Source organism: Sycon ciliatum, chromosome 1 (genome assembly GCF_964019385.1).
Source record: "Sycon ciliatum chromosome 1, ocSycCili1.1, whole genome shotgun sequence".
In the NCBI taxonomy this organism is placed as follows: domain Eukaryota; kingdom Metazoa; phylum Porifera; class Calcarea; order Leucosolenida; family Sycettidae; genus Sycon; species Sycon ciliatum.
Window position 1 is genome coordinate 9,306,693 of NC_088643.1, and position 25,943 is coordinate 9,332,635.

Consider the following 25,943-nt stretch of genomic DNA (forward strand, 5'->3'; position numbering starts at 1 on the left):
ATAGGTGCGTTGAGCTGAGTCTTCTCCTTTGTCTTACCTTGTGTAGATCCGTAACCGGGATGGGGAGCCAGTGGAAAGCGAGGCGCTCCGTGAAGAGACCGCCAACTACGAACCTCCACTGTTGGTGTTTGCTTCTTGGGTGTTTGAGGTAGGTTTCTGGGAGGGTGATACGCCGCTGGACAAGGAGTTAGTGTGGTGCTAATGCTATAGTGTACTTGTGGTGTACTTGTATAGTTCGCTAACTCTGGATTAGTTGTGATGCTGTACAGGTTTTTGTGTGTGCACGGGGTGGCAATTGCTTGGTAATGTGCAGTTGGAAATGCTATAGAGACATCCTCTGGCTGGCAAGAGAGTGCTCAATGCTCGTCAGAACGGAGCTAATCCACCTATACGTTGCAGAGTAGTGTGCTGTAGATTCAATGTGCGCATGGTACTCTATGAATTATGTGTAGCTTGCTGTGTTCAAGTGTTTTGTAAGGTATTCCTGCTAATGACCTAGATTGAAATATCATTCTGTATGTATAGAGTAGCTGTGAATGATTATTGCACAAGCATGAAACTCGAGTAGTAGCAATAAAGTTTTTCCACCTTATTTGTAGGGTAGCTGGTGATGTTGTTGTGTGTTTTGACTTGGTTTCATGCAGGCCTGTGTGCTCGGGCCTAAGTTCAAGGAGGGACAGCTGCGCGCGTATCAGCTGCTCTGCCGCATGCTGCTAGAGCGTTACGATCGACCGCTGCCCGTCGACTTCTTGTCGCATGCGTACCGACTTCTGCACACGGCTCTCAAGTCACAGGACAAGGTGATTCGTCTGCACTGTGTTGACATTGTTGGTATATAGTGGTAGAGGTAGTGTTCTAGGCTGGTGATTTGTGGCTGATGCATGAAGCTTCTACTTCTGTAGTGACCTTGCTGAGCTTTTGTCCCCGCCATCACATGCATACAGTACACATGACCTATGTTTCGCAAGCATTGTGATCATTGGAGCGACCCCTGTCTTCAAGATTATGATACCAGTCAGTTCACCACCTGGACCATAATTATTGCTACTCGAATTACTTACAGTCAACTTCGCTAATAACGACTGCGGATACAACGACAATTCGCGAATAACGACAGCATTTCCATGCCCAGAGCAAAGTCCCTTCCAACTGTTATACATATAATGAGACTTCGGGTATAAGGCCACCCTTTGTTAATTCATTGTTTAACGTCCTTTTTTTCGCGAAAAGGTACGCGGGAGGGCGGAAAAAAAACAAAAGCCCATTCCAAAAACTGGAAACCCCAATCAAACATTTTGACCAGTAAAGCATGTGATATACACAATATTTCTGGGTCTAACGGCACTTGCAGGCATAGAACAACACTCTTTGATGGTACATTGGAGCACATGCCTGATGAATCCAACAAAACAGGTACATGACATTGTACATAGCATGGAGTTAGCATGTCATGAATTCATTACATCTGGATTTTTACTAGGACACACACCGTACGATATTTAAAAGCCAACAAAAAAAGAAAAAGAACACAAGACAAAGGCATGCCCGAGAGGCAAGATTATAAGTTTAAGGTCATGATCGGCACACTGTGAAACTACACAATCATGTATTTACAACTTCGCATATTATTGGTACTACTACTTTCTTGTTTTTTTTTTTCCGGTCGGAGGCAAAAAGGTACGCGGGCGCGGACGTTAAACAACGAAAAAAGAAAGGGTGGCCTAAGGACACTTCGCGAATAAGGACACTTTTTTGATGCCCCGCCGAATGTCGTTATAAGCGAAGTTGACTGTACATTTGAACCTGCTTTGAGAGATCACCTGTTTTATGAGACCTGTCATTGCATCATGTGTGCCATGTTGCTACATGCATTAGAACCTGTGTTGAAAGACCACCTGTCTACAAAGACCGGGGCATCCTGTACAGCATAGACCGGGTGGTCACTAAAAACAGGTTTCACTATGCTCTTGAATGTGCTGTATCTACTGAAGCACTTGTATGAAATTTGTGTTTAGGTATCAAGCATGCCGAGCCAGTGCAACTCTGTTTTTTTGTTGCTAATTTCTGTCTCTGACATTTTGGTGAAACTGGTGATATGTGCGGCATGTGTATTGCAGGATCTCATGGACTGTGTAATCTGGAATGCCTCCACCATCTTTGCTGTCGATCTGCCGGGAGTCACTGTCCTCATGCTGGACTTCCTGACAGCGGCGGAGAAAATCCTGACCAGCAATGATTCGGCAGTAAGTGGCCATGCCTCCTCCATTGCTGCTGCTGAGACGTGCTGCAGAGCGTCATCTGATTGTGCACCATTCAACGGTGTTGGTTAGATGGTGTGTCTTTCTAGGATCATGTCATGCTGCAAGATATTGAATTTTAGAAGTGCAATGCATTGCTACGCAATCTTCGAACAGGTAATCATTAGCTGTGACCTCATTAGGTCTGCTCAGCAGAGCTCGAGAGTCACTGGCCGAACAGGTCGCAACGAGGCCTAGTGAACAGCAGAGCATTTCTAAATTGGCTCGACGCATCGCAGTCAGAGTGATCTAGGGGTGGGAAACACAGCGAGCGTCGCAATGCATTGCCATGTATACGAGTGCATGCAAGCTATTTCTATTGAATCTAATGTCTTGCAATGCAAATCGCTCTAGCAGAGCAATATTATGTGATGCTGTTGTCCTAATGGCTCAGGGCCACCTAATATTTTTAAAGTCCTAACTGCAAAATGAGACTTAATGTAAATAATAGCCGTTTACTGCCCTTGAACCGGTTGTGTTTTTTTTTACAGTTTCATGTACGGCAAGCGAATAATATAAGTGAACTGAGAAAAAGAAGATTTCCTTGCCATTCAAGTTTCATTAAAATGTTGTCGATCGGGGGGGGGGGGCTACTATGTGCATATGAGTGTTGTGCTGTGCTGTGTTGTGCTGTAAATGTGACGAAACGATTTTAGTGTGTGTTTAAAAAAAATTGTATCTGGCGGGAACCTTACGGAATTAAAACGACCACACGACATGTAATTGATTTACAGTACCTGTATGTTGTAGCATCACTGTATCATGTCTCAGGTTGTCAAGCTTGCCGGTGTGATGCGCTGTTGCTAAGACATTGCCCTGGTGGTGTTGTTCGCTCTGTGCAGCAGCGCTCCCGCGTTTCCGTTAACTTGAAGAGTGTAAAGGCAGTGAGTTGACTTAACACGTGACTTTCCTTACAAGTTTAATAATACAGAACTAAATTTTAAAATAATCCGCCACCTGTTTGATAACATGTGAATATGTGAGAGCATGTTCGTTATAATTATAGTTTGCATGCAGTATGCAGTTCTCACATTCACTCACGTAATACGCAACCAATTAATACTGGTAATAACTCTAATTCAGTCAATTTCGTATTGCAGACTTTACATGCATTCCCCCGTGATTCACGATGCGACTTTCACTTTAGGACGTTCTGAATGTGATATGCATGCTCGGATGCACACGTCTTAAACTCATGAGCTCATGAATGCAGTGTTTATAATGGTTAAAACATTCTAATCATTGTCATGGACAAGACCTGATTGCTGCAGAGCATTAGGCCGGATTCAGCTTGCCCAGCTAATCGTAACGGCAATCCAGTAAGTTGAAGTTGAAGTTCGGGCAGTAACGCAGCACGCTGTTCTCTACCCCCGCGGCAGCATAGGCGCAAATAGCTGCATGGGTTCCTAGCCAACCGATAGCAGTCCAACACAACCGACAGTTTATCTGCTGGGCCAGTGCTGGCTTCGTTCCCTTGTTTAAAATTCTTAGTCTCTAATTGCTAACAGAGTGTACTGGTATCTTGTTAAACGAATAATCATGAATTCTGATTGTACGCATTGAGCATGCTTGCCTGCCATGTAGCTACCCGTATGCCAGTGTGTTGTCCATGCGCATGGCTGACTGGCGCTGTCTGCTTCTGCGGTGAGTGTGTGTGTGTGTGTGTGTGTGTGTGTGTGTGTGTGTGTGTGTGTGTGTGTGTGTGTGTGTGTGTGTGTGTGTGTGTGTGTGTGTGTGTGTGTGTGTGTGTGTGTGTGTGTGTGTGTGTGTGTGCGTGTATGTACATACATGCGCGCGTGTGTGTGTGTGTGTGTGTGTGTGTGCGTGTGTGTGTGTGCGTGTGTGTGTGTGTGTGTGCGTGTGTGCGTGTGTACGTGTAGAGACCACGGCGAGAAGCATTGACGGTGCTTGGTTCCTTACTGCACTACGCGTACGCCTTCCCGCAGATGACTGTTCAGCCGATGGAGTGCACGGAAGAGGTGCCCACTCTTGAAGGCTTGAAGGTAGGTGGATGGCTTGCGTCATTATTAGGGGTGAAACGAGTATCTATTTTGACCAATCGATCACTCATTCATAATATTCGATCGAGTATCCGATTATTTCGAGTATTTTATCGAAATTCAAAAGCGCTAGATTTGTGAGTTCTCGAGCAATTCGGAAGAAATTATCTGTGAACATAGAACAAAAGTCGCCAACGTCTTGTACAGAGTGTAAAGTAACGATTTTCACCAGTACTTTCATTATCTCAAAACAAAAAATAACGTTACTTGCGGTGGTGATCGCATCGTCCAAGTCATAAAATACTGACTAAAAGGCACGAATAATGCATGCATACCAGTCGATGAGCAGTACAACAGAAGTTTTTGAAAAATAAAAGCCCAGTACTAAAAAAAAAAAAAAAAAAAAAAAAAAAAAAAAAAAAAAACGATCGAGTGCAAAATTTCGAATACTCGCTCGTTTGAGATTTTCGAACGAATACTCGAATATTCGAACTAATCGTTTCACCCCTAGTCATTATGTTTATAAAATAGATGAAACGGCGCCTTTGATCTCCTGAGGTTACGGATTGCTCTTCAGGTTCTAAATACACTGTAGTGGTAGCGACTCGGCGAGAATTGTAAGAAGCAACAGAACAAACAACGAACTCAACTACAGTGAAACCTGTCTAAAGACGCCCGCTCAAGGGACCATCACAACATGGTCTCTGTTACCAGGTGGTCTGCTTATCCAGGGTCATTTGACTGGACATAGCATCCACTTGTGCTGGTTGCGATGGTCTTCTGGGACAGGTGGTCGCCTTGGCAGGTTTTACTGTACGACCGAATGCGGAGAATCAAGGAGAGAGCACAAAGGCAAGCTCAACCACGACTGAGCAAGAAGCACCACCGACAAACGGAAACTCAACTAATCACTGTCCTCAGCGAATCTTAGCCGTGTATTCGGCTTGCGCCGAATACATGAAATTCAGCATGTGCTTATTATGGCATTGGCTTTATTTCATTAACATTGCCATGAGGCCATGAGGTAAGTACCCCATCACCAGGCCGAAAGAGACCAAGGGTAATGAGAGTTTGAAAGAATAAATAATATAATTATGCATTGAAGAAAAGCAATGAAGATCGAAGCGCTGTTCAAAAAAGGGAAAGAGAATGGTGAATGCTGACATAGAAACTGAGAGACGGACAGAGGTAGACGGACAGATGGAGGAGGCCAGGGCATATCCGAATAGCAAGAGAGTAATCACAAATGGAATACTGGTAATAAGCCGGAGATAATAATAACAATAGTGTAACATTCCAGCTTGCATTCCTGACGATCCGCTAATGACGTCCTTAAAGTAGTAGTGGTATGGCAGTAGCGCTGCAAATCAGTTACAGTCCCTCTGAACATGCTGCCTCCAACGGGTGCGGTCCATTGCTACGCCTCTGATGTGTTGCAGATCTTGGCCGGTGACTACACAGCCCTCTGTGACCCGCCTCGGGTCGGCCTCCAGCACCATTGGCAACGTAGTCCGCGGCCGGCCCCTGTAGCCATGTGTGTCAGCCACCTGATGGAAATACTGCTTCGTTGTCAGCATTGCGGGGGTGTCCAACATGAACTAGGTGCAGTATGTGTCCAAAGAAGTACCACCGTGATTCCTTGACTTCCCGACTGAGAGGTCTCACGCCCCAGCACTTCAAGCGATTCTCTCTGCGAATAGTCTGCCCAGTGCCCTGCGCTCTGTAGACTGCGGCGCAAGTGGTTGCGGCTGCCAGGGGCACATCGCTCGCGGTCGTGCCTTTGCCTTCCGTGTTCAGCTGAACGGGCACCGGCCTGCCGGTGGCCATTGCAGAGAGTTCAAGTCGGTCAGTTACCGTATCGGCCAAGCTGCTGATTTGCTCTTCCAGCTTCTCAACTACAACGAGCAAAGGCGACGACGATGAAAAACGGAACGCCATCGAAGAGACTGGCAATCCGGTTAGTTAAATCCCACACTGATTTTTTCCAGCCTTGAGAAACGGGCAAGGAGGTCTTCGTCATTAGTGGTGTGGCAGGCATTATAGCAACCGTTGTCGACACTGCCAGTGGTTCCGTGATGCTTACAAGTCCTGCTTCACAAAGGGAGAGCACCATGTCGGAGCGTGAAGCATCGTTTCCGATGGGGAGCTTAGCTTTCTTGAGGATCTCCCGGAGGCCACTATCCGTCAGTATCGCTATGTCAATAGCTTTGCTCTCAGCTTGGCCACTAGCACTCCTGGGATGGGGGGATCTTTTCTGTTGCTGGCAGGAGCGTCAAAGTCGCCAACTGCCTCCAGCGAACGTGTGTCATAATTATGTTGTGAGCTTAGTGTATGTCACTGGACAATACGCTCATGTGTGTGCTTCCACATGTGTGTGTGTGTGTGTGTGTGTGTGTGTGTGTGTGTGTGTGTGTGTGTGTGTGTGTGTGTGTGTGTGTGTGTGGTGTGTGTGTGTGTTTGCACATGTGTGTGTTTGCACATGTGTGTGTGTGTGTGTGTGTGTGCACGTGTGCATGCTTATGCGTGCGCGTGTGTGTGTGTTTGTGTGTGTTTACGCGTGTGTGGTTACATGCGTGCGTGTGTCTGTGTATCTGTGGGTGTATCTGTGTGGTTGGCTGCAGGACAAGCTTATGCAGATGTTGCTACACACTACGAAGAAGGAGCCCTTCAGGCAGTCAAGGTAAGATGAGCTCTTGCATGTTTTCAAGTGTCGTCAAGGGTTACTGTATTTTCCGGGAGTATAAACCCCACTTTAATCACTCGCCAAAAAGTATTGGTGCTGCTTATACTACGATGGTCAAATGATCTGGCAAATACAGGGTACTGTAAATATACAAATTTTCGGCAGCTTTTAATTTCGGCTATATTCGGCACCGACCCAAAACGCCTAAATTAAAACGCCGATGAAATTTTTCACAGCATCTGTCGCACTATACCATGCCCTCTACCCCACGCCGAAAATAAATCGCCGCCGAAATGTCAAAAATCGTGAAGTGCCGAAATTTTGCAGCGCCGAAATTTTTGTATATTTACAGTAGATGTCTGTATTTCGTGACAAATTTGGATGTGGCTTATAGTCCAGTGCGACGTATACTCCGGAAAATATGGTACTAGTGATGAAAACTAACAAAGCGACTGCCAAACAACACTGCTGACTGTGCAGTAACATTTGTCGTAGCTCTGAAATTTGTGCATAGATTGCACTTGACATGGTTGCACTTCTTTGCAAAGCTCAATGTGTGTTGGTGTGCATGTGTTGGTGTGCATGTGTTGGTGTGCATGTGTTGGTGTGCATGTGTTGGTGTGCATGTGTTGCACTCTTGGAAGCATAATGACTGTACTCTTGTTTCTACATACGGTGATTGGTGGAGTCACCTGACAAAACCAACGTCAGGATCTTCTGTGGCTGGGGCCAGCATGAATTGTGGTGACAGTTTTACGATCACTTGAGTGACGCCAACAACGAAAATGTTTCTTTAGGTCTAACTTCAAAACTGCTGTACAGTCAACTTTGCGTATAACGACACTCGGCGGGGTATCAGAGAAGTGTCCTTATTCGCGAAGTGTCGTTATACCCGAAGTCTCATTATATGTGTTACAGTTAAATGGGACTTTGCTCTGGGCATGGAAATTCTGTCGTTATTCGCGAAATTTCGTTATATCCGCAGTCGTTTTTAGCGAAGTTGACTGTACATGTGTCTGTGTGTGTGTTTGCTTTCCAGATGCCTAGCATTGTCAATGCTGGGGCTGTTTGTGTACAGCGAGTATCTACATGTCAGTCGACATCGCTTGCTGATCATTGAGTGCATCAACGTCTTACTCCTGTCCATTCGGGTGAGAGCTTGTGTCGCGGCACCCACCAGATTATGTTATACCGTAAAACGGCTAATGTAGCGTTTTCTGAATCAGGACCGATTCTTTCTTCTTTTCCTTTTCTTTTTGACTTCTTACGCGTTTCCTTGCTAGCCGTGGTTGGCTGTAAAAACCCTGCAATCGCCACGCAAAGTGGTCATTAGCTGCCCCAGCCATGTATTGCTTGGAATAAAACTAAACTAAAACTAATTCGCGATGAAATATTTTAAATGCCAGTTTCAGAGTTAGAAAAAAAGAAGAGAAGATCACCAGCACTGCACTGTACATGCTACATTACGATTGGCGCGGCAAAACGTTAGCGAAAACACTCCCTTCGCTATAATTGCTAAGATAACCCCGGTGCTAAAATTAGCCGTTTCACAGACCCAGTACTGTTGCTCTTACCGTTGCACTTCTGTAAAGTACAGTAAACCCTGCCAAGGCGACCACTCGGATAAGGCGACCACCTCTCCCAGAAGACCACTGCAACAAGGACCGAGGAATGCTATGTTCAGTCTAATGACCCTGGATATTATAAAGGAGACCACCTGGTAATAGAGACCACATTTTGAAGGTCCCTTGAGTGGTCGTTTTAGCCAGGTTTTACTGTACTGGCTAGTGCTGGGTGACCCAGGTACATGCACTGCATTCCAGAGCCAAGCATCACGCGATGCCCTGAGATGCGCAGATCAGCTCAGTGCTTGCGTTGAATAGTGTAACGTGAAGCATGCATCTCGCCCTTTCTGACCAAAAACTAGGATGGCTTTCAGGTGCAGCACTGCATGTGCCGATGCAGAGATCCTTGGTTTGCAGTTGTAATGCTTATTGTTTGGTGTTGTTTGTGTGGTTGGCGGTGTCATTGCAGTTTCCAGACCACTCCATTGCGTCCACGGCACTGGACACTATTCTCCTGTTGACGGACGTGAAGCAGATGATGCCCGAGCAGTTGCCTCTGAAAATTGTTGAAGTGAGTGGCTGGAAGAGTGCTAGGGTTTGTTTGATTCAAGTTACTGTAATTTCACAAATTTTCGGTGTACTTTTATTTTCGGTACTTTCGGTGCATCTGTTTCATACCTAAAATTTCAATACACCGAACAAGCACTAACACACATAATCCAATACTGTAGGGAACTGCTTCTCTGTACCTAAATTTTCTGTTCACCTAACCTGTCCTTTTGCCCTCATACCGAAAATATTGAGCACCTACAATTTCTGAAATTAGGGTAACTGACTGGTGATACATGTACAAAAACCCACATCACTGATGCACTTCAAAGTCCACCATCACATGGCGGTGCGGACTGTGACTTTAGTTCACTGCCTTCTACAGACCGGAAGCACAGCACCGGCAGTGTCTGTATACTCGGGCCCGGCGGAACAGGTCTTGTTTCGTCACATGTCCGCACCAACATGTTGGCCCACTGATGCGTGTTTACTGCTGAAGAGGTCATGTGTACCCACCAGATTTTACACACAGCATAAAAGACTATGATGTGGCCGAATCGATCAAAAAATGCTTCCGCCAGTCTCAGGAAGAAAGGGCTCACTTGAATCTGGTTACAACTAGAGCTTCTCGCAAAACACAGCCAAAATGATGATAGCTTCATGCAGGACTCTCCGAGTAGTAACTAGATTCCAGTGGACTCTTTCTTCAGGTGCGTCGCAACTCTGTTCGTGTGTGTGCACATTGCATGTCAAGCACTGTACCGGTAGTTCTGAGCTGTACACCCGCACTCGACGTTGCATATCGGCCGTTTGTGTGCCGACGTGTTCTCGAGTTAATAAATGTGTGTGTGTGTGTCTGTGTGTCTGTGTGTGTGTGTGTGTGTGTGTGTGTGTGTGTGTGTGTGTGTGTGTGTGTGTGTGTGTGTGTGTGTGTGTGTGTGTGTGTGTGTGTGTGTGTGTGTGTGTGTGTGTGTGTGTGTGTGTGTGTGTGTGTGTGTGTGTGTGTGTGTGTGTGTGTGTGTGTGTGTGTGTGTGTGTGTGTGTGTGTGTGTGTGTGTGTGTGTGTGTGTGTGTGTGTGTGTGTGTGTGTGTGTGTGTGTGTGTGTGTGTGTGTGTGTGTGTGTGTGTGTGTGTGTGTGTGTGTGTGTGTGTGTGTGTGTGTGTGTGTGTGTGTGTGTGTGTGTGTGTGTGTGTGTGTGTGTGTGTGTGTCTGCGCCTTGTCCTCACCCACTTACTGAGGTGTGGTGAGCCCATAAGTGGGATCATTTTCAAGTCCACCCAGAGTTTTGGGGATTTCAGGGGATGTCGGCCGTTGGGCGGTTCAATAGCCAATTGAGTCATTTTTCCAAGATTCCTTTTGAGTCTCTCTCCCCTCTCCCGGGGAGACCCACGTGACCAGTTTTGGCAGTGAGCAACAAGTACAAGTGTGTGTGTGTGTGTGTGTGCGCGCGCGCGCGCGCGTGCGTGCATGCGTGTGTGTGCACATTGCATGTCAAGCACTGTACCAGCAGTTCTGAGCCGTATACCCGCACTCGACGTTGCACACCCGCCGTTTGTGTGCCGACGTGTTCTCAAGTTTAGTGGTTGTATGCATGCGTGTGTGTGTGTGTGTGGTGCCTTCTCTTGTGCGTAGATTCTCTGTACCACAATCCCAGTCATCATCAACGAGAAGAGCATGAACGAAGCCGACGCCCAGAAGGTATGGCTTCACAACTCGCCATGTTCTACACTCAGGCTTCATAATTCACCATGCTGTACAGTCAATCTTCACGTCTTACGACAGCCACCTGCACTTCCTTTCCCCAGTAGACTCCCTTTGATAGGCATCCATTTGCCTCTGGAGAATCCTTGAAATATATAATATCAAACAACTCACCATGTCGTACAGTCAGTCTTGCAAATAACCACCCTCGATCGTGCATGACAAAAGTGTCATCATTCACGAAGTTGAAAGCACGCAGTCAAATGGTCACCAAGCCTGAAGATTGTGTCGTTATTTGCGAGAGTTGTTGTACCCGAGGTCGTTGTTCACAAGGTCGATTGCACGTTGCATGTTCCAAGCAAAGACAGTTTGTCCGCCTCGGTGTTTTTGTTGTGTTGTGTGCAACAGAAGAGCGTTGCAGTTATGTTCATTACCTTCCCTCAGTGTCCTGTCTCTGCAGTATACTAGTACCAAGAGTACATAACCCCCCAGAGTGTGCAACGCCTGATCCAGCTCTGCATAGGGTCTTGGTCGAGCGGAATCGGATCTTTGCGTCATAATACCGTACACATCTGAGGGGAACCCGGGGAGTCCCGGGTACTCTTGGATCAAAAACAATGGTGCCCTGCCTCGAGACCGGCCTTGCGCTGGTGTGAAGTGTACGCATGACATCAGAAGATCCGATTCCGCTCGACCAAGACCCTACACAGAGCTGGATCGGCGTTGCACACTCTGGGGGGTTATGTACTCTTGCTAGTACATGTACATGTATATGTACATGTACATGTACATGTACATGTACATGTACATGTACATGTACATGTACATATACATGTACATGTACGTACATGTACATGTATATGTACATGTACATATACATATACCTGTAACTATAGGCTACTGTTGAATAGTATACATGGTACATGGTACATGGTACATGGTACATGGTACATGGTACATGGTACATGGTACTGTTGAATAACACTTCATTCAGCTTCTGACTACACTGCTACCTTGTCCATGTTGAAAGTTCCGAAGATGAGAACTTTCCGTTGGGAAAAACACCCATGTGTTGTGGTTGACACTCTCTCTTTGTGTGTGTGTGTGTGTGTGTGTGTGTGTGTGTGTTCATCTGTATGTCTGTCCGTCCGTCTGTATGTCTGTCCGCCTGTCCATCCGTCCGTTTGTCTATCCGTCTGCCCATCCGTCTGTCTATCCATCCGTCCGTCTGTCCATCTGCCTGTCCGCCCATCCATCCGTCTGTTTGCTTAGATCTGCATCCGTATTCTGTTCTGCCTGCTGGACTGGGTGATGACCATCCCGACGGAAAAACTGAATACGTTCAAATTTGAGGGTTTGCCGGACGTCTCACTCATGCAGAGTGTGTTCCTGGTAAGCACCAGAGTAGGCGAATGTGTGCACGGCGCGAGCAGGCTAATGTGTGCACAACTATACATGTAGCAAGCTAATATGTGCAGAGTTATACATGTACCAGGCCTATGTGTGGACGGCTATACATGTAGCAGACGTATATGGCCGGCTATCAGGTCTATGAGCAGCTATAGCAGGCGTGTATGGCCGGCCATCAGGTCTATGAGCAGCTATAGCAGGCGTGTATGGCCGGCCATCAGGTCTATGAGCAGCTATAGCAGGCGTGTATGGCCGGCCATCAGGTCTATGAGCAGCTATAGCAGGCGTGTATGGCCAGCTATCAGGTCTATGAGCAGCTATAGCAGGCATATATGGCCGGCTATCAGGTCTATGAGCAGCTATAGCAGGCGTATATGGCCGGCTATCAGGTCTATGAGCAGCTATAGCAGGCGTGTATGGCCGGCCATCAGGTCTATGAGCAGCTATAGCAGGCGTGTATGGCCGGCCATCAGGTCTATGAGCAGCTATAGCAGGCGTGTATGGCCGGCCATCAGGTCTATGAGCAGCTATAGCAGGCGTGTATGGCCAGCTATCAGGTCTATGAGCAGCTATAGCAGGCATATATGGCCGGCTATCAGGTCTATGAGCAGCTATAGCAGGCGTATATGGCCGGCTATCAGGTCTATGAGCAGCTATAGCAGGCGTATATGGCCGGCTATCAGGTCTATGAGCAGCTATAGCAGGCGTATATGGCCAGCTATCAGGTCTATGAGCAGCTATAGCAGGCATATATGGCCGGCTATCAGGTCTATGAGCAGCTATAGCAGGCGTATATGGCCGGCTATCAGGTCTTTGAGCAGCTATAGCAGGCATATATGGCCGGGTATAGTAGGCTAAGGTGTACGGCTATGGCAGGCTTGTGTGGGCAGTTATAACTGGCTTGTGTGTGGACAGCCCTTTGTTCAGTAAAGCCTCTTGTCCGGGCATAATGAATTGCACATATCATCAAACAAAGTCAGTAAACTACTTCGAAGTATAAAAATCAATTCTGAATACTAGTACAGCCCTTTGTTAGCGGGCGCAATGCATGCACTCTTCGAGCAGTGCCGTATGTGGCCCAGTTCACGAGCCAATGCTCGCCATAGTGTAGTGGATGTGTGCAGTGCTAGGTCTTGCTCTGTTGCTAACCGTGACGTATGAGCAGTCACTGTGAAGAAGACGGGATACATGTGTGTGACTGTGGTGTGTTCTTGTTGTGATCAGGTTCTGGGAAACTTGGTGCAAGGGGAGCCGGCACCACGGCGTACGGAGAGCGGCGGCTCGCAGAGCAAGCTGTCCGTCAACTCGGAGCAACAGAACAGCAACAACAGCCTGAGAGAAGCCGCGGACGGCAAGCCCGGCTCCAGTGTCAATGGTGAGTGGTGCTTTCGGGCCGGGGAATACACGTGTGCTGCGGCATCGATTGACATCTAAATGCGTTTGCGGTGCTGCGTATGTGCACAGTGCACGGGCTTGATAAATTATATCACTTGGTGTCCTTAACGTTACAAGGGGTTTATGGCAATCTGGTAGCAGTGCATTCAAGAAGTGAAAGGATCATTCCCTCATTTAGATGGCAGGTTACAACTACCTTTTAAAGACCTGTTTTTGCAGCTCCACCTGACCCAACAGCTTCCAGTTCACTGTCAGAACCTGGGCGTAAGGCATTATTGGATCTTGCGTCCATCTGATCATTCAGCTGATAGTTCCAAAATCCAGAGTGACAGTCTCCGATCTTTGAAACAGAAGAGGATGAAGATTGGTTGATAACTCCGATTTTTGTATTTCTTTCCCAATGCAGTTGCGAAGCTGAGCATCACAGAGGCAGTTGCCCCAGCTGTGAAAGTGGCTGCTTCTACGGTGAGTGAATATTTTTCCATGCTGGTTAATGCGAAGATCGTAACTCCTTTCTCTCTTCTCTCTCCTTCTGTGTCTGTCTCTCTTTGTCTAAGTTGAGGGCGCCAACTATACTGTTAAAGCAGAAATGTTCGGTGGTGTTTTATTTCCGGTAACTTCGGTGCAGGTAATTTTTACCGAAAGTAAAACGCACCGAAAATATAATTTATAGAGCCAGCACAAGCGAAAAGGGACCTTATCCGTTTTTTGGGCATTTTGAGTTAGCAACGGATTCTTGTAGCCAGAGAACGTATGAATCAGGTAAAAAAAACCGAATGAAAATCCATCAACATATAGCAAAGTTACGGACGTTTAAATCAACACTGTTTTCACCAAAACATCGCACATATTCACGAATAATCTTTGAAATGCGTAAATTGCAATAATTTGGCCATAGAAGCCTTACAGAAGCCTTCGAGTCACCAGCAGAAGGGCTGGAGGATACAGTATACACACACTACTAGGCAGTTGGCATAAGTTTCACTGTGATGGAATTTATAGTGCCAAACGTGACGTCTGATGGGCCATCACGTCCTTCCGTACCACGCAGGCACGCCGCATTTTAGATCTAACAACAAGAATAATAGAATGTTCTGAGGCATTTAGCTTTGACACAGCACCAGACTGTAGCAATTATCAGGCTCAAAACTTGTGTTGCACTACGCAAGTTTGTCATTCCTCCGGCACAGGCGGACACAGCTCATCCTTGTAAGGGTCTGCCACAAACGGGCGGATATCCTTGAACAAGTACTTCTGGCGTTCTTGTGACAGACCTGCTGGGGGCAACACTTGGGGAAGGCCTGCTGCCCTCACCTGTTCAGGTGTGGTCTTCAACAGCTGCACCTTGGTTTCCATCCCATCCACAAGCTCCATCACTGCCACTGCTCCAGGTTCGTCGGATGAGAACCGGAAATGATGCTGCTGGCTGATGTTGGGGACTTTTTTGAAGAGCCGGGCGAGGTACGTATCCCACTCAAACCAGGTCACATTGCCAGGGATCCGTCGATGGATGTTGGAGGTAGCGCTGGAGTCAACCACATCTGCTAACTGCTGCATGCTGAACACGTCAGAGCGACGGTATTTCCTCTTAACCAAGCCAAACATACCGTCGACTAGGCATCTGGTATGGCCGGTTATCATAAACGACAATGTTATACTTCTGTGCAAATTCACAATGCAACGCCATGCAAGGTAAGCTATAACAGATATATTTTTGTTTTGTTCTGCGCAATTATCTGCATGTAGGTCGCAGTCATACTCATCAGCAACAGACGTGGAAAAATAGTCGTGCAACAAAGAAATTACAGTGTTCGGATTGTGGCTCTTCTTGCCGTCAGGACCGATGGTTTCTGCCTCGTCAATAATGTGGTTCACCTGTTGACCAACGCCTTCATTACATACACCAAACAAGTGGACTTTCCGAGGCACTTTGAAGTAAAGTGGTCCTACCTGTCTGGCCGTATACGGCAAGCTGACGCTCTGAGCAAAGTCAAACGTGTAGTGGGACTTTGTTAACGGCGGGCGATCAGCAGGAGACATGGCTGAAACTTGCTGAAGCTCAGCGGCAGCATCTGTGGTTCTCTGCCGGTAGCTCTCTCTCTCCCTCTGGGCCCTATGAACATGGTCAGTCAGCTGAGTGCATGCGGTCGCCTTCTGCTCCTCACTCCCAGCCGCCATCACGTTGCGCCGCAAGTCCTCGCACACAGGGCAAACATCCATGCGAGCCGTCATGAACTTAATATGCGGTAATGTCTGGTGCCAGATGGAGCGGAACGTCGACAAGGATACAGACTTCTTACCCTCCTTGTGGCAGCAGTCGCAGAAGTCTCCATGCACGGACTTGTACGTTTGCGACGCTGGAAGGAAGATAGGTGGCGTGTCGTCTCTGCCACGGAGCGGCGCAGGATGTGGAATTCCAAACACTTCCGCGTGCCCAGTGATGTATTCCACGCAGTACTTCACAACAGCAAACTCCAGGGCATTGTGTGGCCGTTTGCCTGTGTTGCCGTGCACTAGTGGCACAAGCCCATTCTTCTCCAGGTGGCTTCTGTACCGTTTCAGCCTCTTGCTAGACAGTGCGTACACGTGACGGAACGCACCCACACATACAGTCAGTCCTTGGAATTTGTAGGTAAAGCGCTCCCTCTTGCGCTTCTCTCCACTCTCAAAAACTGTTTCAGGATGACTCAAAGCTTCAAGAAGGCCCAGGACCACCAGCTCACTCTCGTGCGACTCCATTTCTCTCATGTTGAGGATCGACGTCTCGATGTCAGCTGGGTCAAATTGCTGCAAGCAATTTTTTGAACATCCGCAGTTCTCTTTTTGACGAACAGTGTCATCCTCCTCTCCCGGCGCAACGGTCGCTGCACAAGCTGCTGCGGAGCTAGCCTGCGGAGGTTTGGGCTCTGCCTTTCCGACATACGGCTCTGCTGCTGCGTCGACATCCACTCGCTGCTCAAGAAAGTGTTCACCATCGTCATCGCCATCATCGTCGCCGTCGTCAGATTGAACCGAAACATCACTGGCGTCCGACTCGTCTTCCTCACCAAAAACCTCAGCCTCATCCTCTTCCAGGAGAGATTTCAGCGCTTCGTTCACAGTGAAACATTTACGATGGCTCATAGTGAAGAGCTACGCCGACACAAGGACTTAGCAGAAAGCGAAGACGGCAAGACAACTGCGCTGAAACTGTGAAAGCAACTTTTTGTCTTTCCGCTCGCGCGTGCGATTCTATTCAGCGGAGGTGTCGACGTGTCACGGTCGATCGATTTTGATCGCCGATCGGTGGTACGTGGGTCGATTTAGCCAGGGTTTTCTTCTACAGGAGCTGTAGGATACTGGCTCTCCAATAGAAAGAATGACTGAGCTCCAAAGAAGTCGCGTATCGCCAAAAAACGAACAGTTTCAAGTTCGATCCGAACGTGACAGCTGAGAATCAGCTGATTCACTTCAAGTGCGGTTTTCTCAAAATCACGTGCAGCAGGATAAGGTCCCTTTTCGCTTGCGCCGGCTCTAATATGTACAAGCATGCCGACTGCAGTACGGAAAGCTGGTTACCAAAATTTCCGCGCTACCGAACCGTTGATTTTGGGAAATACCGAAAATATTACACTGCTGAAAATTCCTGCTTTTACAGTACACTTTGGGTCGGATTTCACCGAGCACAACTGTACTTTGTAACTGTTCATGCTGCTCAGGTCATCTCTCACCTGGCTAACATGCTTGGCCACTTCCCGTTCAGCGGCGGCGCCGCCAGCTTCGGCTCGTCCGTACTGGAGTCGCACGACGTCACCGACTCTCCGGACCTGAACAAGGAGCTGTTTGAGTCGCCGTGCGTCCAGTTCTTCTCCCTCGGTAACACGTCCCTGCTGTCGCTCATCGAGCTACCGGCGGCGACGGAGACGCAGCACTCCGACGGCGGCGGGAAGGTGGTGCAGGGCTCGACGGTGGCGCGCGTGATTGTGCGCGACGTGGCCGGCAAGTGGTGCTGGGACTCGTCGTATCTGCACGGTCCGGTGCCGCCGCACGACGCGCCTATTCCCGGTTAGTCTGCATCACGGTGCTGTTTGTTGCTTTTTCTTTTTTTAAATACAAGTGTCCATGGGCTCCAATCTGGTTGGAATTGAGGAGCGAAAAAAATTTGATTGGGATAGTAGGAATTTGCAGCAAAGAGACCACTTGCTCTGATAATGGTGTAGGGGTTCCCGTGTATGATGCACCCGGAAGAAGAATCTTAGTATAATTTATAAGCAACACCTTCTGCTCTAGACTCTAGCTGTGAATCTAGCAAGAGCCAGATCGCTTGCCCATTTCTTACCACTTTCCGTACATTGTCGAAACTCACTCTGTTCCACTGCCACTGCTTTTTCAGGTGTATCCAAGACCGGGCTTCGTGAAGCAGATGATAGCCGGTCTACAGATCGTGGCCAGTCGCTATCTCAGCTGTCGCACCAGCAAGCTATGTCCGTAAGGGACAGCCTCATTCCAGGCAGCATAGCTGCCCGAACGGTGGCTGCGATCAATGGCCTCGACGGAAAGGACAACCTGGCTGTCATCGCTGATCTGCCCAGCAGTGACTCCTTCTCAGCAGTGGATGGTGATGTTCTGGAGGAGGTAAGAGAGCAGAATAGAACGCTGTCAGAATACGTTGTTTGTCTCCCTGACCATTGTGGCTGCTTTGTGCATGCTTTGAAAGCTGGGAGTACCGTTCCTGGCCGTCGTATCATCAGGAAACGTGGTGTCCTAGTTCAGATTGTTTCAAATCTTTATTCTCACGATAGCCAGTGGCCAATAAGAGATAAAAGTGAAAGAAAGGAGAAAGAGTGAAGAATTGGGTGGGCAGAGCCTTGGGGTTAATGACTACTTAAGTGTACGGGCAGGGGTGGTCGCTACACGAGCATACAGAGTTGTGCAACAGCAGGGATATCTGGGATTTGAAGAGAGCACGAGAAGGGATTTCGCGAAGCTGGGTGGGCAAGCAATTAAAGTAGTGAAGGGCCTTGTACAGGGGAGAATGGAGACAGCGATCAGTCCTCGGAGTTGGCAAGTGCCAAGTACGAGAGCGACGTAAATTATACGAAGGTTGCACATTGCTAGCAGTATGCAGCGAGAGTATATGTGGTGGGGCATAATTGTGGCGCTTTAGCAGAACAAGTATTCATAACTCAGAACTAGTATTCATAACTCAGAACTAGCATTCATAACTCAGAACTAGTATTCATAACTCAGAACTAGTATTCATAACTCAGAACTAGTATGCATAACTCAGAACAAGTATTCATAACTCAGAACAAGTATTCATAACTCAGAACAAGTATTCATAACTCAGAACAAGTATTCATAACTCAGAACAAGTATTCATAACTCAGAACAAGTATTCATAACTCAGAACTAGTATTCATAACTCAGAACAAGTATTCATAACTCTCTTTGATACATGACTGTGTACTCGACTAGGTGTAAAGTATGGAAAAGAGGTGGCTTGTTTCTCACAAGCACACCTTTGATAACTCACTCAGTGACTACAAACAAGGCTAAGATGTAAAAGGGAATTCTTCTTCCGTGAACAAAGAATACAAGACTAGTACTGGCAAGAAAGGAAAAGTGAGCGCAAGTCTAACTGCTCGCCACAACCACAAATGAAATGTCGCAGGTAAATTCAGCAGGTATCGACCAGCAAGCAGTGGCGACACGTGCCATTGTGAATGGTGTCAGCTGACCTCGAGGATCGAAGATGGTCGCCAGCTTTCGCAGTGCGGCACGCTTCGTCAACTTCTGCGTCTCGGCCGGTGGGAGGTAGACGAAGGTGAACTGGTCCCTGTCTGCCAGCCATGTGATGCCCAGCGTCTTCAACGACGGCAAGGTGCAGTGTGCGCCGCTGCTCACGTCCGCGGTCGCTAGCGGTGCTCTGTCCTCTTCAGGGATCGCTTGCAACACGCTGGGTGAGTTGCTGAGCCACTTGCGTAAGCGGAATCCACCCTTCCCGAGCAGCTCCGTGAGACCCTGCTGCGCGTCCAGGGCAGCCGCTTCGGTTGGGAACGAGTGAAGCGTGTCGTCGACGTAGAAACTGTCCTCCACCAGCTTCACGAGGCCTGCGCTCGCCGTGACATCAGACGAGAAGTCGTACGCTGTCTGCAACAATGCCCATCCGGCCAGGTATGGCGACGACTTCACGAAGACGAGGCGATCGAACTCGTACTTGCACAGCTCGTTGGTTGCACTACGCCACAGGAACCTGGTGTAGCGCCGATCCTGCGGACGGAGGCTGACTCGCAGGAACATTTCCCTGATGTCCCCCATGAGTGCGACGGGTTCTGCCGAGAAGCGCAGCAAGATGTGAACGATGTCGTTCTGCAGTCTCGGGCCGGCGTGCATGTCACGGTTGACGTTGTGTCCGCCCCAGGATGCCGCTGCGTCAAGCACGACTCTCACTTTGGTCGTGCTCTTGTCTTGACGGACGATCGGGAAGTGCGGCAGGAACCACTGGTCAGATTTGTCGGCCAGTACCTCTGCGTCCGGCACCTGGCAGATGTAACCCTTGCTGAGGTGTGAGGACATGACACCGTTGTATGCCGTGCGAATCTCAGGCTTCGACGATAGCGTCTTCTCGAGGTTTGCCAACCGACGCGCTGCCATTGAGCGATTGTTCTGGACGATGGGGCCACCTGTTTCGATCCAGGGGATGCCACCTCGTACCGCTCGCCATCGTGTCGGAGTGCGGCTGTCGTCATGGTTTCAGCTTCGCACCCTGCTGGTGTGCGGTACGTCCTATCCTTCTCAGCGAGGCCGACCACTTCGACGTCCCAGAAGCTGCGGACAATGTCGTCAAGCTGTTGATCCTGTTGATCCAGCATCTCCATGCAGTCGTCTGTCACCAGCGTCATGGCATAGTTCGCGGAGAACTAGACGCACGCACGTGTGCACACAGACAATTCATTTAAGAATGCAACAGAGAGCAGACGACAGATCAATACATGAATACGTAAACTGGTCCGGCTGTATAGAATCATACAAGAGGAACTCTCGTTATTGCGAATGAATACCATTGGCCCTTGGTGTTCATACTAGAGTGGTTTTACTGCAATAAGAAATGTGTTTTTGTGCTGTTTGTGTGCGTGTGTGTGTGTGTATGTGTGTGTGTGTGTGCGTGCGTGCATGCGTGCATGCGTGCGTGCGTGTGTGCGTGCATGCGTGCGTGCGTGCGTGCGTGCATGCGTGCGTGTGATCATTCAGCTGCTTCACTACATCACAACGTCTAGTCCGGAAGTGCGCGCCTCCGACGACCGCCCGCTGGACTTTCCCGTGCAGGCCGACCAGATGTACGGCGACACGGTCGAGGAGTACATGGTGGACGTCATCGAGACGGAGCACTCGTCCGAGCAGACGTACCTCACTACCACAGTGCATGGGTAGGCGTTAGTTAGTATTGTGACTCCTACCTAGCCTAGTACATGTACCACCATGTGTGGGTTGGGTTTAGTAGTCCTCTGTCATACTTGCCAACCCTACCGGAATTTCCGGGAAAATCAAGGAAACTCGCTTTCCGCCCGGTATACCGGAAAAGTTATAGCATCTACTGGATTTTCGAAATGTCCGTCAACACCTTTTTTGTTGATTTTCAGTGTTTTGGACGCTCGCTCGCGCAGTGCTGGGCTAAAAGTAAACGAAGGTCTAGCGAGCGAGAACTTTTGAGTTGGCGCATGAAAAAGTACTTTTTTGTCGTACATGCTGTACTATTTTGCGAATGTTTTGTGGTCATGGTGACGTCACTATGATGTCATATACAACATTTTGCACAATTATGATGTAAAAATTGCAAATCAAGGAAAATGGGCAAAATAAAGGAAAAGCGTCATCAGTGTCAAGGAAACTGTTTGCCAGGGGTTGGCAAGTATGCTCTGTGCAAAGTGTGCATGGGTAGGGTTTAGTAGTATGGCCATTCACCTACCTCACTACCACCATGCATGGGTTTAGTATTGTGATTCCTACCTACCTTGGTACCACCGTGCATTGGCATGTTTTAGTAGTCCACCGTGCATGATAATGGTTTAGTAGACAAGTCGTGACCATGTATGGATATGCCTTAGTAGTATGGCCATTCCTACCTATATTAGTACATGTGCCACCTTGCATGGGTATGGTATAGCAATATGGCGATTCCTGTTTTACTGACCCTGACCGCCTACCTCCGTGCATGGGTATGGCTTAGCTGTATGGTGATTTAATGATAGCCATAGGTAATAATTATGCCCTCATGTTTGCTGTTGTTGTGCAGGATGGACGCATCGCCCATTGAACCATGTGAGATGATGCCTACCCCTGCACCTTTCCAGACCTGCAGATGCCTGCTCACGCAGCTGGGATTCTTGAACCTGGACAGTGAAAAGAGGTACGTGTTGGACTCTATGACACACGCACACTGGTTATTTGATGATCACGTAATCACTGGACAGCAGTTTAGCAGCTGATCCAGTTGCCCAGAGGTAAATAATGCGTGTGTCGTGGTTCAGAGCGTGAGTGGCATCTATGGCCGGTTGCTTTTTGCCACGGCCTGCTCAGTGACCGCCGTAGCCGCGAGCACTGCATACTGTAGTGTACTCACCTTGAGACCTTCCCTGCTGTGTGGAACTGACTGTTTGTATTGTCCTGCTGAATCTGCAGACTGAACTGTTTCATCCTTTGTAGACTCATCAGCTCAGCACATACAAAATGAGCCCGAGCCTGATAGCAAAACATTATTTCAAAGCCAGATTTCAACCTGCCAGAGTATCGCCCTGCTGTGTTGAACTGTGTGTATTGCTCTTTTTCTTGCCCCATCATCTTACAGGCGCCAGTTCAATCTACTTCAGAAAACCGACCAGCTGCTGAGAGAGCTCCGGAACCTGGATTCACGGCACTGGTAAGCTACGTTTCTTCGACCGACTTTCAACCCAAAAATCGAATAGGGGCCCAATCAGGGCCGCGCATGTCATTCACGGGGCATTATGTGCATGCTAAACCTAGGTCTAATGGGGGGGGGGGGGGTGCCCGTGCCCCATGCGGGCTACACGCCTGCCCATTAACACAACGATTGAGTTTCTCTCATAGCTCTGTCCTTGCCGTAGTCGTTTGGCTTGCGTGCATTTCACTTTGGTATCACAAGTTAGCAATGGAATTGGGGCCTTAAGCTTAATTCTGCCTAGTTCCATTGATCACTTGTGCTTTTGGCTCTGCCCTCGTGGCATTGAGCACTTTTGCAAGGGTTCAGCAACATAACTTGTGTCACTTTGGTATCACGTGTCTTGTTTGGTTGTGCAATGATATTGCCGCTGTGTACATAGATTTCTCCTTGTTGCCCAGCCGTCTGTAATTGTGTTCTCCTCTGCTTTGGCGTGCTCACTGTGTACCGGGGCAGTCGTGAAACTCACAAGATTGGCATAGTGTACGTTCATCACGGGCAACAGGACAAGGAATCCATCCTGTCCAACACCGCCGGCAGTGCCGCGTTTGAAACGTTCCTGGCCGCAATGACCTGGGAGGTTAGTGCCATCTCCAGCATACCGCTGCCACTGGTTCAACGGCGTTTGTGCTGGCCACACGTGTATTTGCGTGTTGCTGTCCACATTCAAGCTGGTGTTAACACTTAAAACCACCCACTGCCGCACACATGCAGTACGCCCTAGCCCGAATGACCGGTTATCCTAGGAATCTTTTACATCCGTCCTTGCTTGTTTCAGATTGTGTGCCAGTTGAAGGGTAGACATTTCCATTGGCTATAGGCAGTTTGTCAGAAGAGAGCAACGCAAATGTCCTGCTCAATAGCAGCAAACCTCTGACGTAATTCTTCAGGATACGTATAGAAGGCCACATTAAGAACATTAGGAAAGACATTGAGTATCGTAGTCCTCTATGTGCTATTCCTTCGTCCATGCCTTACGCTGTGTGTGTGCCTGCAGGTCGACCTTCAACAGCATCCCGGTTTCAAGGGTGGTCTTAAGCCGGGCACGACCCGGACCACTGCACCATACTACTGTAGCAGTACGGCCGAGGTCCTGTTCCATGTCGCTACCCGCATGGAGAACTCAGACGAACGGGGACAGCTCACCAAGGTTGGTGGGTGTGTATTTGCATGTGTATGTGTGGGGGGGGGGGGGTCATGTTAATGAACTTAATGTGGACCTTTGTAAACAAGAATATGCTAAGCTGGAGTTAAACGATGTGTTCTTTTAACGCCTCTTTACTTTCATCTGGTTTGGGTGTGTTTGGGTGTCATGTAAATATCAACATGAGAAGGCTGTGCAACGCTTGAGTGCACCAGTGTATTCTTTTGGGTGCGTCCACTTTCACCAGAAATCTGATTTGAGATGATCAAGTTTTAGTGATAGTACTCCTTCTACTAGGGATGGAACGATCGTCCATTTCTTCTTATCGAGTACCGTTTATTTGTAAAGATCGAGTTATCACAAAACAAGCATGCTGGATATGTACGACGTTTCAAAATTTAGCTGATCTCCGGAACATGATGACAGTGCGTGAATGACTTGTGTACACAGTAAAGTACTGTAAGTAAGTGAGTGCGTTCGATTATGCCCGCAAATTGATTCCTGAATCGATTCGCGCTATTCACATCACACCATGTGAATAGGGTGAATGGATTTCGAATTGATCCCAGGGCTCATAACATGAAATCGAACGGCGGGTATGCCATTCATGAATCGATTCAAGTGCGTAATCAAACGCACATAGCAAACAGTTTCCATGGAGACAAGAATGCGATAAAACTAAGAAGAAGCACACACTTCAGGCTCTTTAAAAACATATTACCTTAATGCTAGCAGATGACCATCACAGAGCGAGATCACTGTTCAATGTCACAACATGTCAGTTTTTACTCATCGGCATCCTCGGCATCTACGCTGGAGCTGGAGTCTGGCACATCCAACATTGGGAATGGAGGTGAGTAGCTGCCGTCAATTTCCTCATCACTCTCTGCAACTTGGCTGCCAGCGGAGCGCACTGAAGTGGCCGTAGTAGCGGAAGCCAGGGGCAACTGGTAGGCTGATGGCCTGGTACCACGAAGCATCTTATTCATGTTGAGGAAAATTACTGCATCAACATGGGCTGGACTGAGCCTGCACCACAGCTTGTTAACCAGCAATCCCGCCGATGAAAGTAATCGTTCCGAAGGGAGCAGACGTTGCTGAGGCTGACAGGTAGCGTCTCGCTACTTCAGCAACATGGGGAAAGCGATGGTGGTTAACCTTCCACCAAGCCAGGGGATTCATGTTGAGATCCTTGTTCTCCTCCATGAAACGAGCTCAAGCTCTCTGCCAACGGCAGCCTTCAGGTCAGTAGCGGAGGATGCGACTTTGGCAGGCGGACCAAGGAGTCGGCTCAGGCCTGTCAGCTTAGGCTTCTTCGGAGCTGGCTCAATAGACTCATCCTCAGCTGGTCTCAGACTGACAGCTTTCTTTTGCAGGTGTACATGGTCAGAGATGGTTTGCTTGGTTGCTTCTGCTCTGTCATCATCTAGAAATGACAGGTGATGGAACCGTGGATCCAACGCAGAACAAAGAAGAGGAAGAGAAGACGGAGTAGGTTGGAAGGCATCCTGGAACTTCCGCTTAAGCTGACGTCAGCACTTTTGTAACTTGCAACCCGATGGCAAGCAGGCGAGGAAGACTCTGCAGCAGCTGCAGAGACTGTCTAGTGCAAGTGCGAGATTATCGGCATTAGCAGACTTAGCGTGACGTATGCCTGCCCACTGATGACAGTGGTCAGGCAGCCAGCTAAGTAGGTCCTTGATGGCACTGAGTCTGATGGCTCGCAGACGTGCATTAGATAAATAAATCCTGCATCAGTTTCCATCGACAGGGGACGAATCGAGTCGACAATCCAGTCCAAGATATAGTCTCTTATCAGTCTAGCTCGGTTCTTGTCGCATGGCCTCTTTTGGTCGCTACAGAAGAACGGCGACACTGGCTTCGTTCCTACTGCCGTTTTGTTCGCATCTTCACTCTGCTTTCCACCTACAACTTAAGGCACGGGGGCTTATGGTGCGTCTTCAAATGATTGAATAAATTCGTGGTACCGCTCTGACGCACGGGTTTCCCACTGCAGAGTTTGCAAACAATGGACGACGGGCCGTTTTCGTCAAAGTACGCCCACGCCGGAGATCGTTTCACTCGCAATATCTTCGACGGCGTGGCTGCCATCACGCCAAAAAAAGGCACAGCAACTCACTGCTGTCACTTATCCACGACAAACTACTCGAACAGAACTGCATCGAAAATTCGAAAACTGCCAAAGCGAAAGCAAGAACACACAGCGACGCATACGAGCACATATGTAGATGCACCACAT

At 48.3% G+C, this 25,943-nt stretch overlaps 1 protein-coding gene across 2 annotated transcripts in view; it reads left to right on the plus strand.

Annotated features, from left to right (window-relative positions):
• LOC135812356 (ral GTPase-activating protein subunit alpha-1-like) overlaps positions 1-25,943 on the plus strand; it is a 54,143-nt gene that overhangs the window by 18,378 nt on the left and 9,822 nt on the right. The window contains exons 18-36 of one of the 2 annotated variants that reach the window (XM_065325736.1): positions 47-148; positions 645-800; positions 2,118-2,243; positions 3,140-3,181; positions 4,178-4,300; positions 6,919-6,977; positions 8,020-8,131; positions 9,015-9,116; positions 10,728-10,793; positions 12,069-12,188; positions 13,431-13,581; positions 14,008-14,066; positions 17,300-17,645; positions 17,974-18,215; positions 20,835-21,010; positions 21,877-21,990; positions 22,429-22,500; positions 22,996-23,119; positions 23,537-23,689. In XM_065325736.1, coding sequence (XP_065181808.1) covers positions 47-148; positions 645-800; positions 2,118-2,243; positions 3,140-3,181; positions 4,178-4,300; positions 6,919-6,977; positions 8,020-8,131; positions 9,015-9,116; positions 10,728-10,793; positions 12,069-12,188; positions 13,431-13,581; positions 14,008-14,066; positions 17,300-17,645; positions 17,974-18,215; positions 20,835-21,010; positions 21,877-21,990; positions 22,429-22,500; positions 22,996-23,119; positions 23,537-23,689 — 2,445 coding nt within the window. The remainder of the gene's footprint in view (positions 1-46; positions 149-644; positions 801-2,117; positions 2,244-3,139; positions 3,182-4,177; positions 4,301-6,918; positions 6,978-8,019; positions 8,132-9,014; positions 9,117-10,727; positions 10,794-12,068; positions 12,189-13,430; positions 13,582-14,007; positions 14,067-17,299; positions 17,646-17,973; positions 18,216-20,834; positions 21,011-21,876; positions 21,991-22,428; positions 22,501-22,995; positions 23,120-23,536; positions 23,690-25,943) is intronic. The other variant, XM_065325742.1, reaches the window with a different exon arrangement.